The 20,632-nt window shown below is 40.4% G+C and overlaps 1 protein-coding gene across 6 annotated transcripts in view; it reads right to left on the reverse strand.

The window, feature by feature from the left end:
* The window catches only part of LOC149788763 (uncharacterized), a 168,994-nt gene that overhangs the window by 129,430 nt on the left and 18,932 nt on the right, over positions 1-20,632 (reverse strand). For all 6 annotated transcript variants that reach the window (XR_016424243.1, XR_016424242.1, XM_089974858.1 and 3 more), the window contains exon 2: positions 10,477-10,621. Coding sequence is in view for 4 of the 6 variants with exons in the window: in XM_089974858.1 (XP_089830984.1) it covers positions 10,477-10,546 (70 nt within the window). In the remaining 2 variants the exon portion in view is untranslated. The remainder of the gene's footprint in view (positions 1-10,476; positions 10,622-20,632) is intronic.

Consider the following 20,632-nt stretch of genomic DNA (forward strand, 5'->3'; position numbering starts at 1 on the left):
TGGTTGGATGTGGGACAAATTCTTGATTCATTTATATAATAATATATTTGTCTAATTTATAATTTGTCCGAAAACTTAGTTAAATAATCACGCTCGGATTTCAGCGCATCTCCATTATTTTAATTGTAATATCGCTTGAGTTTACGGTATCGCTTTCCTCCGCACATTGCACACAACTGCGTTTTACCTCTGACCCCAATACCACATCGCAGGCTTGGTATAGGTCCTGTGCTTCCTCGTTTGATGCTTTGTAGGTGTTCACCGCCGAATTCCTTCCTGCAGGACTTATTGCAGACTGTTACAGATCCAACTTTTAACCACTTGCAATTATTCATTTGTATATATAATATTTCTTATTTAAATATTTGTCTTAAATATGATATGGAGGAGTTTTCGAGGTTATCTGCAGTTGGCGCCGGGAGATTCGATCTTGACAGACTAACCCGAGACTTACGACGACAATCCCGACTGATCTATTTAATATTATCAGGAATGCCAAAAAAGAATTCCGCGACGACGGCGTATCTCACGTGTGGTCGTCATTTAAAATTATCCGCGACGATTCAGTCAATGTCGTTGACAAAGTCATCGATGCTACAAAGAATGATGCACGAGTAAAAACAATTATTGATTATCTCACCCTTGATGAACATCAAGGTGGTCGGAAATATTTTTTTCAGAATAAAATTTATTGTGCAAGCAGATTCTGATACATGGATTATCCGTGACAAACTCGACCCTGTTCTTGCTAGCGGAAATACCATTCTGTTAAGTAAAGATTCCAAACCAGGAATGCTGACCGGGATTGATAAACCATATTACGCTCGAGCGTATCCTGTGACCGCAGTCATTTATGGAATCTATCCAATAAAAAACAAAAATTGATAAACTCACCCCGATGAGGATGACTACGTCGTTGACGACTAGATCGTTGGCACTGAATTGTGTAGACGAGTGAGTAATGGAACATTTTAAAAATGCGATGCGCGGAAACGGTTTGACTGCGTTAAGACAGTCCAAGATAGCAGCGTGGGCTGAGCGGGTCAAACACACAGGAGCGTCAATAAACGATGTTGCCAAGCTAGAAAACGCATTAAGATTTCCCATAACCGTAACAACGATAACAAAGGAAGTATTATGCAAATCGAAATATAATCGATACGGGGCTCCAATAAATATCATTGATCATAACGCTCATGCTTGGACTAACGCAGTTACGATATTTCCGCGGGATCGTGTTGTGAAATATTATTCGGGAAATATATTTGATGCTGTCAAGCAGATAAGCAAAACCGACCCTGTGTCGATGTGGTTGTTTAAAAGCTCCGAAGATTCCGAGTATGATCAATTTGTAAAACCCAACGGTGAATTATACCGGACGGAGTCGTTGCAACAACAAATGAAAAAACTCGCAGAGAAATATTTAGAAAACACTGAGCAGTTACTGGTTAATTGTTTTACAATTCCGAGTGTTGCCGCTCACACAGCAAGAGAAAGAAATTCATGGAGACCAACCCGAAGTCAGTTTCTCTCGGATATACAATTAAGTTGTGTCGAGTATGGGCATGGCGGGCTGTGGAATACCCGGTATGACTACCGGGATATGATTTCCGTGGATATGATCGCGTGTTATCCGGGAAGCTTTCTCGGGATGGGCGAGTGCCGCGAATACTTTAAGCGATTTGGACATCCAACGAACTCGATGACACGAGTTGCTATAAACGGTCCTTTACCCGACTTTGACCTGACAGGATTTGCTCGTGTGACGTCGTTTGAATTCGCTGCGAGACTTCATCCGTGCTGTTATGTTTGGTTTGGCAGACACTTCAGTGAAAAGCGCTGGGTACCAATAGTGTTACTGCGATATATGCTTGACAGCCGAATACTGGTATCGTTGACTGTCAGTGAAGCAATCATATCATATCGACCGCAGACCTCAGTTTGGTTACCAACACTGGAGCGTATCAGCCTCGATGAAATTATTAGCGAGTATGCACGAGAGAGTCCAAATACTCCCATGGATGTCATTATCGGTGAGGCTCCTAAAGTTCTCAAGATCAAACTTAGCAATAGTGAAAAAATAGCAAAGGATCTCGGGAGAAAAAGAAGGTGCTGCATATGATCACAAACTACATCACTCGCGACTGATTATCGATGATGCTGAATTGGATTTTATAATTGCTGACGCCGTTGCGAGAAATATATTTTGTAATCGGGAGGACGCGCTCTTGTCCGACGGGAAAAAGTTGGGCACAATTGTAAGTTATATCGACGGAGAATCGCCTCAATACACGCATTTAAGATCTTCGATGCTGGCTTATGTTTCTATAAATTTGCTATCAATGATAAATCGATTTCCAGACACCGCAGTTAGAGTTTCAACGGATTCATTTTATATCAATAAAAGATACTTAGAATCACTGGCTCGTTTTACAAAGAAAGTCGAAGACTTTTACGATGAATCATGAAGTTCGTGGAGAATAAAAGCGGAGATGTTACATGAATATTGTGAATCCTCTGATGTTACAATTAAGGATAATTATTGGAAATCAGAATTATCAGAAATGTCGAACGCACCATCTGTGTATGATCCAATCACCAGACACAAAACCGTTTATTTGAACGGACCGGGTGGGTCTGGCAAGATAACTCGAGCGATTGAATTATTTCGAAATTTAGATATGATTGTGCTAACACCTACACACAGGCTTGCCAGGGAGATGAAGCAACGAGGAGTCAATTCTTGTACTTATCACAGCTTTTTCAAATACAGCGACGGAGTGTGGACGTCAGATCGAATGGGAACAAAATATATTCCCGAGAAAATAATTTGGGATGAGATATGTACGGTGCCGTTGGAAACGTTAAAAACATTTCTTGATTGGCTGCTAACAGCGAATACTGCAGTGATAATGTGCGGCGATCACGGTCAGCCACCTCCGTTTGTCGGCGTATCTCCACATTCATGGTTAAAAGATTTTGTTGATTATTATGAAGAAGTGTCTGATGATCATAGAGCACTTGATGCAACGTTGAAGGAATTTAAAACATTAATTAGATTACAACCGAATAAAATTCAATGTGAAATTATTCGCGAGATGATTCCTGAAACTTTAATGAGCGACTTTTGGAGCGCGTGGAAACCAAACGATTTGAAAGTGGCAAGTAGAAAGTTAGTCAGAGACACACTTCAACAACAACTATTTCAGTTACAACAAGAAAAGTTTCCAATGCTGCCAGTGCCGTTATGTTATAGACCAGCTGATACGCGGTTACAGAATATAGATGTTGATATTCCTGGGACAGAGTCAAGGAAACAGAATTTAGTATTGAATGATATTGTGTTAGTTGATATTAATGCTGTCAAAGATGCACTAAAAATGAACAAATCCCCGTGGACGCTGGGATACGCAATGACAATTCATTCATCTCAAGGACTAACTATCAGTGATACAACTGTCTGGATTATTGATGATCGAATCGAATGGTCAAACTTGGTCTACTTGGCTGTGTCCAGAGTCAGAAGAATATCTCAACTACGAAGAATAGTCTTGGAAGATTAAATAGCTGATAAAATTAATAATGAAAACAACAGCGACATAATAAGAAAAAAACTCGCCGGTTACAAACAGAGTGAAAAAATATAATCGCGATTTCGACCTCGACGATGACTTCGTTGTTGCGCTGAAACAACAGCAGAATACTCACTGTGCGAGCTGTAATTGTATAATGCTATGGCAGTATTCGAGTAATAATCCAAGACAATTCACCGTAGATAGAAAATATAACAGTCGCGGTCATACACGCGATGATGTCATGTTGACCTGTCTTGAGTGTAATCGACGTAGAGGCGCCAGCGCCTTGGGTGCTAGTTAAGTGATCGGGGTGGTAATTGTGTGTCCTCGGGAATTACTTGTAATTGCTCACGTGTGAATCCACGTTGAGGAGCAGTCGAATCCAACCTGTAGATTGCTGGTCTACCAGTGGATCTTGTTATGTTAGATATCTTATGTGTAGTAACACTCCAAATAGGATCAGTCGCTCTTTTTTTAACGCCTTCAAGTTCACCTGGTTCATATAAATATCTCACAGTGACATCACCTAATATTGGTTGTACTGAAGAATCACGTCGTTGTGGTATATGTTTTTTTTTTTTTTTTGTGATCGCGATGGCAGGTTTCATGTTGGTTGTTCGAGTAATTTCATTATTTAGCGCAGCTATCACGCTTGGTAATCTTGCAACCCATTCGTGCAATATCGTGTCCTGAATGAATTCCTTCGCGTACTGATATCCAAATAACCGCTCAGCAAGTGTTCGATTGAATCGTTCAACAATTTACTGATCACGGTGGATTTCAGTATGCCCTCGTCTGATGGTAACGTTATGTTGCTTCATCAATGATGATACTGCACCCTGAAATTCTTTGCCAGGATCAACTTGTAATAAATTTGGCCATCGCAGACCACTCTGTGGTCCACCACCTCGTTGATAAATTCGTTCAAACGCAGAAGCAACCTCAGATGCTGTTTTAGTTGTTAAAGGCTCAGCATCTTTGTATCTACTTGCAACATCAACTACAGTTAACGCGTACTTGTATGTGTTTTGACGTCTTCGGATTTTAATAGTATCGTGTGGCAGAAATAATATATCAGCCTGATGAACCTCATTTGGCACACTAACATTGAAATGTGCAAAGTGAATTTGTTTAGGACGCGGTAGATAAATTTGCCATATTGCTTGTTTGGATAACCAATTTTTAGCAGTAACTCTAGTAACTTTTGCTGCTTCAGCGAGTTTACTAATTGCTGCGCTACCTCTCCAATATCCGCTTGGGGAATAATAAATCGACTCCATTATATACCAGCACCTAGCGCTAATTTACCTTTCATTGCAGATTTTATTAACCAGGATGCTAACGTTTCTTTGAAAGATTTATCAGTGATGGCATTTAACGCGTGAATTAATTTCACATCCGCGAGATGGCGCTGTTGCAAATCCTTACTTCGATAATCTACATCGTGAGCATGACACGCCTTATCAATAGCATTTATCGGATACTCACCTGGATTGGGCTGATTCTGGTCATTAAGTCTGATATCGAGTCGGGTTCCAGGACCACAGTAATTATATCCTGTAAGATGTTTTTCTCCTGGGTATTTAGCCCACGGAGCTCCTGGCAGCGCTGTTAACTTGGCTGCGATATCACCTCCTTTTTTTTAAATAATAAATTTGAACTTTTTTGTACCGCATCGTGCACACTTGCCTGTAAGCGCAAATCGATTATTTTTTGTTGTAGTGGTTGTTATATCTGCAGTTGGGGTACGTGTTCTACATTTCACACAATATAAATCCATATTATTTTATGATATATCTAATGGAGATCACTGACTTTTCTGCTACAAAACGACGAGAGCCAATCAAAATAACTCAGTGCTACCAAATTCTGTCCGAATGATTATTATAGGCCCATCTGGGTCGGGTAAGACGCAGTTGTTACTTAATTTAATAATGAAGTGGATGAAGTGGGATAAGTTGTATTTGGTAGCTCCATCTGTGGACGATCAGCAATGCTACAACGTGTTAAAAGATTTTAACGAGAATGCAGCGTCGATAAACGACGGTGATGATATTATTGAATTTATTACTGACATCGCTGAGTCGCCGGGTATCGATGATATTGACGGGAGCATCAATAATTTAGTCGTGTACGACGATGTGATGTTGGACAAACAAACAAACCCTGCCAGGATATTTTCACGCGGCAGACATCAAAATGTGGATGTGATTTATGTAACTCAACGATATACACAAATTCAGAAAGTGATCAGAGATAACAGTAACATTCTTGCGCTGTTCAACGGCGTTGACAAACACACGTTACGAAATATTCATCAGACTTGGTGCAGCGGCGACATGGCCATAAATAAATTCAGAAATTTCTTTAGTCTTGCTCAGGCAAAACCACACGGATTTGTAACAATAAATTTACATGATCCTCGAACACGGTATCGAGTTGGGTTAGATACAGTTTTTAACTAGACAGCACGGCGACGACAAGCAAACTCTGCCAGGGACTTTCACACAGCAGCAGAGAAAGTGACGACGCCACCGAGTGTTTTCGCAAGATACCCTTGTGCTAGCAGAAATAGTTGTATAGGTAGATATTTTTATGAGATAACCCTTCTAGTCAGCAGAGAAAGCCTATTTTGTCATGTTTTCTGACTAGAAGGGTTTATTTTGTGAAAAATAATCTTTCTATCTAAAATGTTCTCGATAGAAGGCTCTGTTAAGCGAAATACTTTGTGGGATTCACTTTCTCTGCTGCTACATTCGTTATAAGCAGCAGTACCGAATTATCATTATAGTTGTGAATAAGGTAGTGTACAGCTCTTTAATTCTATTAATTTTGTAATGTTGTTGTTGTGATGAGTACGGTTAATATAGATTATTCAAGTTGATTTTCCTGCTGATGTTATTATTGTTGTTGTTAAACTTACTCTTCCCATGTTTTTTTTTTTTTGGGGGGGGGTCAACCGGATGTAAATTTTCTTTCCTTCCGTATTTTTTTATTTCTGAAATAAAGTATTAGAATTTTTTGTAATTATCAAGCTATTTGCTATACCTAACGCTGTTAATACTTTTAGAAGTTTAAATATTCGAGCTGCGAAGAAAGAATTGGTATGGGTTCATCTCTGTTGTTGTATTTTACGTGTAAAATTATTTCCTTGTTTGTTGGGTGGGTGACTGGGAGAGTTATTTTTCCTCACTCAGTTATATATATATATATATATATATATATATATATATATATATATATATATATATATATATATATATATATATATATGTGTGTGTGTGTGTGTGTGTGTGTGTGTGTGTGTGTGTGTCATAGTCGTTTTTATTTAGTTACTTTTGCATTCCATGTCAATACCCGAGGCCACACAAAAACAATATAAGTTAAGTCTTAATTAATAATATTTTTTTAAAACAAATATGTTTTCCATTCGTGGTCTGATAGTTAAAATAATACTCGCTCATTTTTTATTCTAAATGCAGATTAATCAGTTTAAATGTAATTGGTCCATTTACGATGATACGGTCATTCCGTTCACTTTTCTTTAATTTATTTATATCAATTAATCCAATTTACAATGTTATTTTATGACATAAAAATATGAATGTATATCATATGCTGGAAATGACCATATCACAAATTGAAAACATTTATGATACCACAAATTAAAATGTATATTCTTGTAAATTATAAATTGAATAAACACTATCATTTTACGAAAATAAGCTATTATGAATTTCTCGGCAGTATTTTATATCAAATATTTTCATTAATAATGACAGGTGGGGTTTTCATTACTACACCTAATCTAGCAATAATAGACATTTATTTATTTTGTAACATGTAACCATAGCTGTGTTTTATATAGAACGACCACAATAAAACTATTACTTTGATTTAAACTTGATAAGCTCCCTCGTTTGAATTTTGATATTGGACGGATAGTCTATGGAAGCAATATGGAAATTGAAGCTTCCAAACCACATTCATCTAAATCTTTGTCCTCACCCAGAATCACTCTGGATATTAGGCATGGACTGGGGAAGAATATGTATGATACTAACTCTCCGTGCCATGCCAAGAGTTAAAAAAATAGTCTTTTTTTTTTACTTTTAATCCGTTGGTAAATTTAAAACGCATCAAGAAATGTCTAGAATTTCTCTCCTCAAAATGCGCTCGAATCTTTAGCCACCAATGTTTTCATACTTTAATAAAATATGCGCTCTTGTTCCTACATCCAAATAATACTCAGCATTTTGCATTCAGAAGAGCGAAATTAAGTGGAAACTCGTGCACATTATACTGTGACAAATGATTTTTTTAGGGAGGTGATATAAAAAGTATTTCACTAGTTTAACATAACAAAAGCAAGACTGAATGGGATAAGAGTGTTGCTAAAAATAGATGTGTTACAAGTTTGGATGGAATAAAAGTGTGGCTAAAACTAGATGTGTTACGAAAACATTCTTGAGAATTAAACGATTTATTTGTCAGTTTCAAGCAAACAAAAAAATATATGACCCAATGTTTAGAAAACAATGAAGATTTACATATTACATTCAGTGATGATAACTTTAAAATAAGCAGCATGAACCCCGATTGCAAGACTGTGAACATGTGAATAAGCAACGTCAACTGAAATTAACAGCGTCAACCCTGATAGCAAGATTGTCAGCACTGAAATGAGCAGCGTCAACCCTGATATCAGCATTGTTAACAGTAAAATAAGCAGCGTCAACCATGATACAAGATTGTTAACTGAAATTAAGCAGCGTAAACTTAAATGAACAGCGTCAACCCTGATAGCAAGATTGTCAGCATTGAAATGAGCAGCGTCAACCCTGATTTCAATATTTTTAACATTGAAATAAGCAGAGTCAACCCTATTAGCAAGATTCCTAACACTGCAATATGCAACGTCAACCGTAGTAGCAAAATTTCTAACATTGAAATAAGCAGCGTCAACTCTGATAGCAAGATTGTTAATATTGAACAAAGCAAAATCAACCTTGACAAATAGAAGATCTCATATGGGTAATAATTTAATATTGAATTGATGAAACGAGTTGAATATTGTACAGCTTTTGCGAACCGCTACGGTTGCCTAGTGGTTAGAACGTCCGCCTCGGATGCGGGAGGTCGTGGGTTCGATCCCTGGCCGAGTCATACCAAAAATGGTACTAACAGCTGCCTCGCTTGGTGCTCAGCATTAAGAGGTTGGTGTTAGTACTGGTCGGCCTGGTGTCAGGATAATGTGACTGGGTGGGACATCATGCTACATGTTTGCGGCATGATGCCCCAGTGCTAGACATCATTTTAAACCGCCACACTGCAGATATCGTAGCGATATGACTGATAAATTGTTAAAGTTACGTTAAAAATCCAAATCACACACACACACACACACACACACACACTCATGCTTGCTTGTGTTACTGTTTATTCGAGCCTAAACACGTTATATAAGAATAGTCCCATAAAAGGTTGAACTAGTATTAACGTTTAAAATTTGTAAACTTTTCTTACAATCTATTAGTCAAAGAACAAGCGCCCTTCCGAATAACCAATATTTTAATATACAAAATAATTTTTCAACACAGAATGTCCAATAATCGTGATGTCATATTGTTTGATGCAGTACCGATTAAAATGCAATAGACGGTCCATGTTTACGTACCCGAACATGTCACTTTCACGACTAAAAAACATTGTTCCAATATTCATTTGAAAGAAGGTTTCTGGATGCAGAAATTCCCATATTTACTGTAATGTATTAGTGACCGGATATTTGACTTGAAACACCAGACGACACAGTATGTAAATAAACAAATTTCATTTGGTGTCGCAATTGCATCACATTGTTTCCGCATAAATATGCAGTGGTTAGATAAATTTCTGTCAGTTTAGAGACCGTTTTATATATACGTTCTTCTGTGAACAGAGGTTAGCATATTTACTGCTGTAAGTTAACATTTTAACCACGCTTGTATATCCGGTGGATTTCATGCTTCAGGTCCACCGACCGCCTCCAACCGAAATTTACACAATTGTTATCAACTGAACAATACCCTTAGTTTTACTTCTTCTTCTTCTTGTCTTGGGGTTTTATCCATTTTTCATGTTATGATATGTTATACATGCAGGGCCTTAGAGAGCGATCGCGGGTCATGGGGTAAGAAACACTTGGGTCTCTCCTAGTTATCGCTCAAACAGAATTTATCTTTTATAAAATTAAATGTATTGTTCGGTTTGGGCCCCTTTCTGGACCCGTGCCCTGAGGATATATCACCGTTTTACCCTCTCCCTCTTATAGGTCCTGCATATATGACATAGCAAGTCCATACGGTGGTAAATTCAGACAGACAAGACTATTTTCTCCCCAATTCCTTACGTGAATCGCAAAAAAAAAAAATGGCGAACAAATTGTTCATTAATAACAAACATTCCAGAAGGCGGGATTAAAAATAAATTTTCCCACGATCGCACCCAATCAGAAAAGAGAATACAGCACAATAATTTCCAAAAGTTCCCAAAGGCGTGGTTAAAACAGTTTTCCCACGACCACAACATATCAATAGCGAGAATGGTGTGCAATAATTTCATTGGCTTATTTGCATCAATCAGAATCAGAAATGATATGTTCACATATTAAAAAATCAACAATATAAACCTACACATGCTATAGGCAAAAGGTTCCGAATATGTGATAAATACATTGATAAAATTGTTCGTTATGAAAAGGAATAAGCTACGTTCTTGATGCAGATTGATAGACATAATTAACATTAAACTGTTGAAATAAAAAAAACTACTTCTAAGTCCTACTTTTTCGTTTTTAACGATAAGGATGGATCATGTTATCCGTATTTAAGTTGTGAAGTTATATTGATCTATCACGTACCCGTTTCTAGCTCCAGAGTCCTATCTTCGACCAACCTGCAAGCAGAATATTGTGCTGTTGATGTGGCCATCGTGTCGTTTTAATTTGTTGTGGATCTAGATGTAGTGAATTGTCAACCTGACACAGTGCCAATATTAGCACTCGGCTGCAAAAGACAGAGAACAAACTTCCAACCAAAAGCCATGTACATACATACTATTTAACTTAGAAATACGTATTGAGATAGTATGTACAAGAACAATGTCAGGCATCAAATAAATATGTACTATTAAGCACTACAAAACTGAATCTAGATTATAAGCATTTGCAAAGTGAAACACCATGTATGGTTGATTTGCAAACAAAGTCGGAAATAGTATTCAACCAGTATTAATAATGTAATAAACTTGTTAACCTCATTTACAATTAATATACCTTCAGAGTCGACTATTGAGAATAAAATTAACGATTGAGATGTACATATTAAATATGTTTCTTAGACACCAGTTCTAGTCCACCTGGTTGAAAGCCAATTTTATGGTATGAACCCGTCCTCGGTGTGGTTTGTCAATCAGTACAAGCAAACACTAAAGTAAACGATTCTACTTAATAATCTCCGTAAACATAAAAGTAAATCATTCAAATCAATAATCCCCTTAAATATAAAAGTAAATTATTTTATTAAGTAATCCCCGTAAAATACAAATAAATAACTCTAGTGCATAATCCGTTTAAACATAAGTAGTAATAGGGGATACATTACGGACAATGGGAATTAGCATTACAGGGACCCCTGGGTCAGATTACGGACAATGGAAATTTAACATGGCGAAAAATCGTGGGTCAGATTACGGACAAGGGGAATTAACATGGGAATAAATCGTGGGACAATCTACGGACAAGGGGAATTTAACATGGGATTTTTTTAAAAAAAATTTTTTTAAAAAAAGGGGTAGGCAATTCAAAGACTATCTCTTTTCGAGAAATATGGCTGGCCCTGAAAAGGGCCTTTGGGTTTATGTTAATATTCCCTTAACATAAAGGGCATTTGCGACATCTTCTTTTCCTCAAACTTCGTCTTACAGCAGGGCCATACATCAGAGTCCTCTTGAGGCAACCTTGTCTCTCTATATAGACTCTTCTTATCCACAGACTGCTGTTGGTCCTGTAGACAACGGTCCACTTGGATCGGACATACATGAGCATGTCCGTCCTGAACATCATTGTTGACACAAGGGTTGAAGATTCAACATCGGTCCACATGTTGAGGCTCCGAGAATAGGTGAATCAATGTAGTGAACTGCGCTTATTTATAGGGACAGAAAGGATTGAAACGGATTGAGTTCATTCACCAATCCGAACACGCGTTACAGAATTCAGTCAGCCCGCATCCAATCCGAAGAGAGCAGTCTGTGACGTCACGTAGTCAATATAGATTCGCTAGCGCTTGTGTGCAGTCAATCTATGCGATAGTGATTCAACATGACGGAAACTCAGAAAACGATCCAGTGGGGTGCACCAGCAGGGGAGACCGCCCAAGGGAACCCGGACTTACTTTCAGAAGAGGTGAATTGGGATTTTGTGGATTTTCTCTCCTCGCAAGAATTTGTTCCGGAACCTGCGTTACCTTCTTCATTACCGCAAGTGGAGAATTTTAGACAGAGACAGAAAGAAGAATTGGAGAAATTTATACAACGACAAAAGGAAGCGGAACAAGCTTTTCTCCTACAGCAACAGCAACAAGAAGAAGAGGTAAGAAAAAAACAACAGCAAGAAGAAGTAGCAGCAAAGAAACAAGAGGGTGAAAATCAAACGGTCACGGTACTGTTGGACATTTTAGCGGAGTTAAGAAGTCTGAAACAAATGTATCAGACTTCTTTATCACGACCGAAGAGAATACGACCTTCCCGAGCCAAACATGTCAACCCTGTGACTAAGCCTACCGTACCACCCTTAGTGATTTCAACCCAATCATTATCATCATTACGCAGTCCAGAAGTAGGCCTTGGCCGTGGCAAAGGCTTAAGGCAGTTAAAATTGATTGCTTAAACTCACCCCTGCACCAAAAAAGGCCCTTTTCAGGGCCACCCACATTTCTCGAAAAGAAATACAATTTCAATTTGCCAATAACTCAAAAAAACTCACCCATGTTACCCTTATAGTACGTCTCTGTGTATGAGTGCGTGAGTGTAGCTTCTTATTTTAAAATCAAAACTCAAAGACTCTTACCTTATATCATTCATTTATTCTTTTCTCCATTTTTTTACAACCCAATTTACAATTCACATCACAACACTTTAATTAAAAGTTCATTGATTTCTTCTTTTCTCCTTGTTTAGTCTCTCGGTTTTTTAAATTTCTTCACCGTCACACTCTTTTCCTCTTCTTCCTCCTCCTCGCTTTCATCCCTTCTTCTTTTTTTCTCCTGTTTCTTTTTCTTCACCTGTCTTCTTTCTTCCTCAGAAGAATCCCTCTCTTCCTCTGAAGAATCCCTCTCTTCTTCTGAAGAATTCCTCTTTTCTTCTGACTCCTCTTGTTTCTTTTTTGGGCAATCTGGAGACCAATGTCCTTTTTCTTTACAATAATAACAGGTATCTTGACTTTTGTCTTTTTTATCCCCTGTTTTTTTTCTTTTTTGACGGTCTGGACACTCTGAAGACCAATGCCCTTTCTTCTGACAGATATAGCAAGTATCTTGACTTTTATCTCTAAAGGAAGGAGAGTAGTCCGTAGGCTGGTCTGAAGAGAATTTTCTAATGACCCCTCGCAAAGCTCTGACGAAACGTTCCATCTGGTTAGTCTCTTCCATCGTTGTGCTCGGCTTGAGAGTGAAATGAATAGTGAAAGGACAAGACACACACCCTTTTATATACGCTGGTCTGCTATGACTATAAAGTAGTTTATGGTGTTTGAACTTGAGTCATTTGACTTTTTGCTTTCAAGATGAAACGATCCCATTCATTCGAGAAGAAAGAAGAAGAAAGTAAGAGGCAGAAACGTGATCTATCGCCTCGTACCAGGGCTGAAATCTTGGCACAAATTCATGCCAGTGATTTTGAAGAGGACATGAGTGAACCAGAATCCCAACCCTCTAAACCAAGTTCATCACCCTTAGTCAACCCTGAAAAGTACTATTCCATTCGAGAGACGGAAAAGCGCTCCTCTAGAAAATTTAGAACTACGGCTTACAAATACACGGTGAAGTTTAAAGATTTCAAGTCCGACGTGCCGTTAGAGAAAGCAGAAGTGTTCATCACCGAGGTGTGGGATTCTTTGCTCACTTCACTCAAGCGACAATGTCAACCCAAAGAAGACGATCGCTTGAGACTTTCCATACAACACGACGGTTTGAAATCCCCTGTTTGGATCGAGTTTAGCACCCCTGCAGAATTAACTGCTTCCAAAGTCATGGACAAGATTCAACACGTACAACAATCTAATGATCAGTTTGACATCACCGATGGTAAAGCCACACTGGACATGACCCACGTCTCTCCTCCTCAAGGGACTGGACGCAAAAAGATGTTATTGGTGGACGACCTTCGCAACACCAAAAAGAGTCTCGTCCGAATTAACAACCCTCAAGACCAGATGTGTTTAGCCCGTGCCATCGTGGTGGGACGAACCTATGCCAACAAGAACAACACGGTAGAATGGAAAAGAACCTGGGACACTATTCAACGTTCCGACCGAGCCAAACAACGAAACGAAGCAGAACTCCTGTTACAACAAGGCGGACTGCCCAAAGACACACCCTGCGGCATTCCTGAGATGCAAAAATTGCAAGATGTCCTAGCTCCACGATACACCTTGAAAGTGCACCCTCAAGAAATGCGCGGGCCTCTATTGTTTCGAGGCCAAGATTTTAAGGACGGAAAATACATTCATGTTTATCATCACGATGACCATTTCGATACCATTACCAGTATCACCGGATTCCTGGGATACGGTTATTACTGTGAGAAATGTGACTATGGTTATAATAATCGAGAGCAACACAAACATTGTGGATGGAAATGCTCAGGATGTTTGGCCTCTCCACCCTGTCTGAGCGAAGAACCAGTGCCTTGTTCCACTTGTCTGCGCACGTTTGTCAGCCCTACCTGTTACCAACAACATTTGAAGACGCAAGGTTCACAGAAGAAATGCGCTTGTCAACTCCTGAGATTGTGCCCTACGTGTGGACAAGGCATACGTACCAATAATACCAAGGCACACGTATGTTCAGGAAAGAAAAAATGTCACATTTGTCACCACATCGTGGACTTGGAACACGAATGTTACGTGCAAAAATACCAACCCCCACCAGAGAAAGAGGACGGTCACAAGAAGAAAGGCAATTTCATCTTTTTCGATTTCGAATGCATGCAAGAGACTGGCATTCACATTCCTAATTTCTGCGTGGCTCATCGAGCGTGCGAGAAGTGCATTCAAGAACCTATCTTCAGTCATTGCCCTCACTGTAGCAAGATTCCCGGAGGGCGTGAAAAAATCTTTCGGGGACCAAACACGTTAGCCGATTTTGCCCAATGGGTCTTAGACCCCGTCGACAAGACGTGGAGCCAAGAGGACATCGAACGTTACGGAGATTGTCATCGCCATGCCACGGTGATGGCTCACAATTTCTCCGGATACGATGGACAGTTTCTTCTCAGATACTATACGGAACAAGGCACCGAACGTCCTAAAGTCACTTTGAACGGAGCCAAAATCATTTTCATGCAAGTGGGACAAGTACAGTTTAAAGATTCGATGAGCTATTTGGCCATGCCTTTGAGTCGAATGCCTAAAACGTTTGGAATGACAGAAATGGCTAAAGGGTACTTTCCACACTTTTTCAATACGGAAGCCAATCAACACGCCGTTCTACCCCATTTACCTGAGGCTCACTATTACGACCCCGACAACATGCGTACCGAACAACGAGAAGCTTTCTACGCTTGGTACCAGATTCACGCCTCGGACCCTTTCGACTTTCAGGAAGAAATGCTAAAGTATTGTCGTTCCGACGTGGACATTTTACGACGTTGCTGTGGAAAATTTCGAGAACTGTTCATGGAACACGGAGGGGTCGATCCTTTGAAAGAAGCTTGCACCATTGCCAAAGCGTGTTCCCTAGTGTATCGACAACGATTCATGCCTGAAAACACCGTGGCTGTCATCAGCCCTCAAACGACCCACTTTGTCAAGCGTCAATACTCGGTCAAAGCCCTACGTTGGTTACATTACTTGTGCGACAAGGAAGACAAGTGGATTCAGCATGCCCGCAACGGAGGGGGCGAAAAAACCATCGGAACGTATTCGGTCGATGGCTGGGACTTAGAAAACCCCAAGATCGTGTACGAGTTTAACGGTTGCTTATTTCACGGATGTCCCGTCTGTTACCCTGACCGTGACACTAAAAATCAGTTTTTGCAACGAACCATGGAAGACTTGTACCAGGACACTTGTCAGCGACGCCTAAAGTTAGAACAGCAAGGATACCAAGTGGTGGAAATGTGGGAACACGAGTACGATCACCGTTTGAAAACCGATCCCGAGTTTAAACGCCTCGTGGAAAGTTACCAGTTCATGGACCCGCTGAACCCGAGGGATAGTTTGTACGGAGGAAGGACCAATGCCACCTGTTTGCTGTACCAAGCCGAGGAAGAGAAAGGAGAAGAAATCAAATACTTGGACGTGTGTTCGCTGTATCCCTACGTGTGCAAATATTGTCGCTTTCCTGTAGGGCACCCGCAATTGCTGACGGAACACATCGACCTGAAAAACATTCGACAATACGAAGGCTTGATCAAGTGCAAAGTTTTGCCTCCCACGAACCTATACCATCCCGTCTTACCTCACCATTGTCAAGGCAAACTGATGTTTCCCTTGTGCCGTACTTGTGCCGAAACGTGCAACCAAGACCAACCTTGTCAGCACAGCCAGGAAGAACGGGCCTTGACGGGAACCTGGGTCAGCGTAGAATTGTTCAAAGCTCTGGACATGGGATACCAACTGTTAGAAGTGTACGAAATTTGCCACTTTCCCAAGACACAACAGTACCACAAGGGTGATCCCAGTCAGAAAGGCATTTTCGCTGACTACGTGGATGCCTTTTTGAAACTGAAACAAGAAGCCAGCGGCTATCCTTCCTGGTGTCACACTCCCGAAGACCAAATACAATTCAAAGAGAAATACTACGAACAAGAAGGCATCACTTTAGACCACATCGAGAAAAACGAAGGCAGGCGATCGTTTGCCAAAGTGATGTTAAATTGCTTGTGGGGTAAAATGGCACAACGACCGTGTTTACCCAAGACGGAATATTTGACAGAACCTTCCCGCTACTTCCAGATGATTCACGACAAAACCAAATACATGAAACACGTGGACGTCGTTCGAGAGAATTTGATCTTGGTCAATTACGAAGAAGATCTGGACTTTGTACAAGACGACCCTTTTGGAAATGTCATCATTGCGGCTTACGTGACAGCCCATGCTCGCTTAAAATTGTACGAAGCTTTAGAACTGTTAGAAGAACGCGTCCTGTACTTTGACACGGACAGTTGCATTTACATCCATCACCCGATTCAACATCACCCTGACATCGAAGGAGACCGTTTAGGAGCCTGGACAGACGAGCATCCCGACGACAAGATTCTAAGTTTCGTCAGTGGCGGTCCTAAAAATTACGGCTACGAATACCGGGACAAACAAGGAGAAGTGCACACGACGTGCAAAGTGAAAGGACTGACTCTGAATTATCGTACCAGTCGAGTGGTCAACTTTGGGGTATTGAAAGAAGCCTTGCAATCGGGAGAGGATGGAAACTTTAAAGTGACCACTCACCAACCGAACAAGATTGTACGTTTACCCACTCACCACATCGTCAGTCGACCTTTGGAAAAAGTTTATCAAATCGTGTACCAGAAGCGAGTTCGACTTCCCAATCATTTCACCTTACCGTATGGACACGTTGGTATAAAACATTGGTTGTAAGAGGATAGCCACCCACCAGAAAGATGACTTCGCCACAGCAAGAATCGAGTGAGAAACCCGATGAGAACTCCAAGTTCAAACCCTACCATTTTCCAGTCTTCTTACCTGACTATTGTGATTGTGCCCGTCGATTGGACACGTTTCAGAAATGGCCTACGGATAGGGAAGGATTACCTTCTTCGCATGTTTTAGCTAGAACAGGATTTGTCTACTTGGGACCTGAGTCAGGATTGGGATACGAGGTACAGTGTTTCGCTTGTGGATTGAAGTTACGAATGGATCTATGTATCTATAAAGATTCAGCTATTCTGGAACATACTCGATGGTCTCCGCACTGCCCTTACCTTTCTATGGCCTTTCCACCCATTACACTACGGTACAATGTTGACGGTACCTTAGAGACGGTACCTTCCGAAACAAGACATAAAAAACGTAAAAAAGGAAAGATGTACAAACTGGAGACTGCATTGCGACTAGTATAAAAAGGGGGCTATGGTTAAGATCGATAGTTCATTGTGACTACCAAGACCGAGCGAACAAAATGAATACTTTGAAAGAGACATCGTTCCAGTTTGGGGATTGTAAAAAAGCTGTATCTTTCTCTAGTGTGACTAATACTGGATGGATAAGACCCAGACATTGCGACGGAAAATGTCCGGAAGGAAACTGCGATTGTCCATGTGGTTACCATTGTAATTGCGTAACGGAGTTTGCAGACGAGTGCGATTGTGAGCCTTGCGATGGGACCGATGCTGTACCTTGTGACCTGAGCGATGCCGTAAAGCATCATGGGAACTTTAGTGCCCCTACCCCTGTCATGGAAAGTGATGCTGTGCGTGTCAAACCTGTGGGATGCGAAAGCGATGCTGCTCGTCCTCTTGGACATTTTACTGGGTTTCGTTTTAAAGGGGAATGTCGACCTTCACGTTTACCTCCCTACGGATGTCATCCAGCCCTGAGCAAACTCCTGCCCATGTCACTCAACCCTCATCGAAACGAACCTGTGAAAAACGAATATTCGTTTCCTGTGCGTTTGTCGGAATACTGCGACTTTGAAAATCGTCTTCAATCGTTCAAAGGAAAATGGCCTAAGTATCTGGGAGGACCGACCCCCGAAGAATTAGCCAGAGCCGGATTTTTCTACTTGGGCGAAGGAGATAAAGTCAAGTGCTTCAGTTGCAGTGTGTCACTTCACCACTGGGAACCGCAAGATTCGGCCTACGTAGAACATGCTCGATGGTCACCGAATTGTCATTACTTACCTTTAGTGGGACCGAGACATTGAAGTAACTTTTTACCATAATAATCTGTTCATGGATACTTTACAAGAGAACATTCGTGCTTTGCCTGTGGAGTTGAGAGAACGCATTTATCGAGAACTGGTCAAAATACAAGTGAAACGTAAAGAACAATTGCATCCGATACGTCACCGGTGTTTGAACCACTGGTACCTGAAGGCTATACAAGGACTGATTCAATTGAAAGTGTTCCATTGGACAGACATTGATCAACGACCTCCTGGTTATAAAAAGGAATGGTTTGGTATTGACGATTTTATCTACTACATTGTAAACGTACTGCATCGAATTCCAGAGGAAGAGTTAACGAATTACCAACATCTTGAACACAATGTCAGCTTGGTGAAAGAGGAAACTTCTGAACGAATTGTAATGTGTAGATTAGTGACTCAACGATTTAAATTCGACACTGAAGTGAAACCATGTTTGTGCAAAGAGTACATTTCTTGTGTCAGACCAAAGAGGATTTAGTATGACCTATTCATGGATACTTTGCTAGAGAACATTCGTGCTTTGCCTGTGGAGTTGAGAGAACGCATTTACCGAGAGCTGGTGAAAATACAAGTCAAACGTAAAGAACAATTGCATCCGTTACGTCACCAGATCTTTAACCACTGGTACCTGAATGGTATAAGAGAACTGATTCGTCAGAAATTGTTTCAGTGGTCAGACCTTGTTCAACACTTTGAGTTAGTGAATGATCGAAATGTTCATTATTTTGGTTACTTCGAGATTCACCTACAGCAATACATTGAGGAAGACAAGTTAAAGGATTATCAACATATTTTACGTGGAATCTACTTAGAGGAAGAGGAAACTTCTAAACGAACTCTGAAGTTTCGGTTACAGTATGCAAGATTTAGATTCCCTACTGGAGAACGAAGATCTCTGGCTAGAAAGTACGTGTATTGTTTCCGAAACAAAGAGACTATAAAAACAGGCTGCCATGCCACGACTTATGTCACATGTCATCCAACAGATTCCGTGGAAGGAACTCAATGACCATATTCAAACCGTGGATCATTACCATCGATTATTACAAGAACTGTATCCATTCAATTTGGGACGACAAGTGGTGTGTGTCTTAGTGACTTGTTTTTTGGGATTTCGTTTACCAGCCGATTCTTTGTGGACTCTTTACGATCAGTACTTACCACCTCCATGGCCTTAAATGGTCACGAAAAACTCCTTTTGCTCAAAGCCTTGCGGTTTCATCTGGATACTTCTCGACCTCAACAGGAAAAAAAGATTCGTCAACTTTTAGCTACCCAAGACGTGTATGACGATGTGTGTGTAGCTTGTGACTTACACCCTCATTGGACAGATGTTCGTGACTGGAAAAAGGGGGGTTTTGAGGCTTGGACCCAAGAAGTGGCCCAGTATGCACAAGAGTTGTTCAAGGAAAAAAGTTACTTTTCAACCTGTGTTAGTGACGGTGCCAGAAGAACCCGTCACCGAGAACAACCACTCGCTTCAGGACAGGACTGTCTTGGACATTCCTGAAAGGTCATTCCGGGAGGACACTTGTGTGACAATACCTCATGTAGAGACTGTAAGAACATTACACACTGTCCCTAGGACATCTTGGTTACCCAAAACATGTTGTACAGACACTTGTTTATATTCCACTTTGATCGCTTTGCTGTGTTTTATATTCCTGTACATCACTATTTGGGTTGTATGTATTTTTGTCTTTCGTGTTCATATTTGAAACATTCAATAAACGTGTTCTGAAAAAGTATATAAACTCTTGTCTTGTTTGTTTTTCGTGTCACAAGTGATATTTCTCACACCATGGCTACCTCTGCTGTCTCTGCTCCCTCTTCCTCTACTGTCAAAGTCATCGACGAACACTTAGATCGTGCCAGTTGGGAGGCTTTGTATCTTCGCCATCCCTT

Source organism: Sinohyriopsis cumingii, chromosome 11 (genome assembly GCF_028554795.1).
Source record: "Sinohyriopsis cumingii isolate HCF-2022 chromosome 11, ASM2855479v2, whole genome shotgun sequence".
Taxonomy (NCBI): Eukaryota; Metazoa; Mollusca; class Bivalvia; order Unionida; family Unionidae; genus Sinohyriopsis; species Sinohyriopsis cumingii.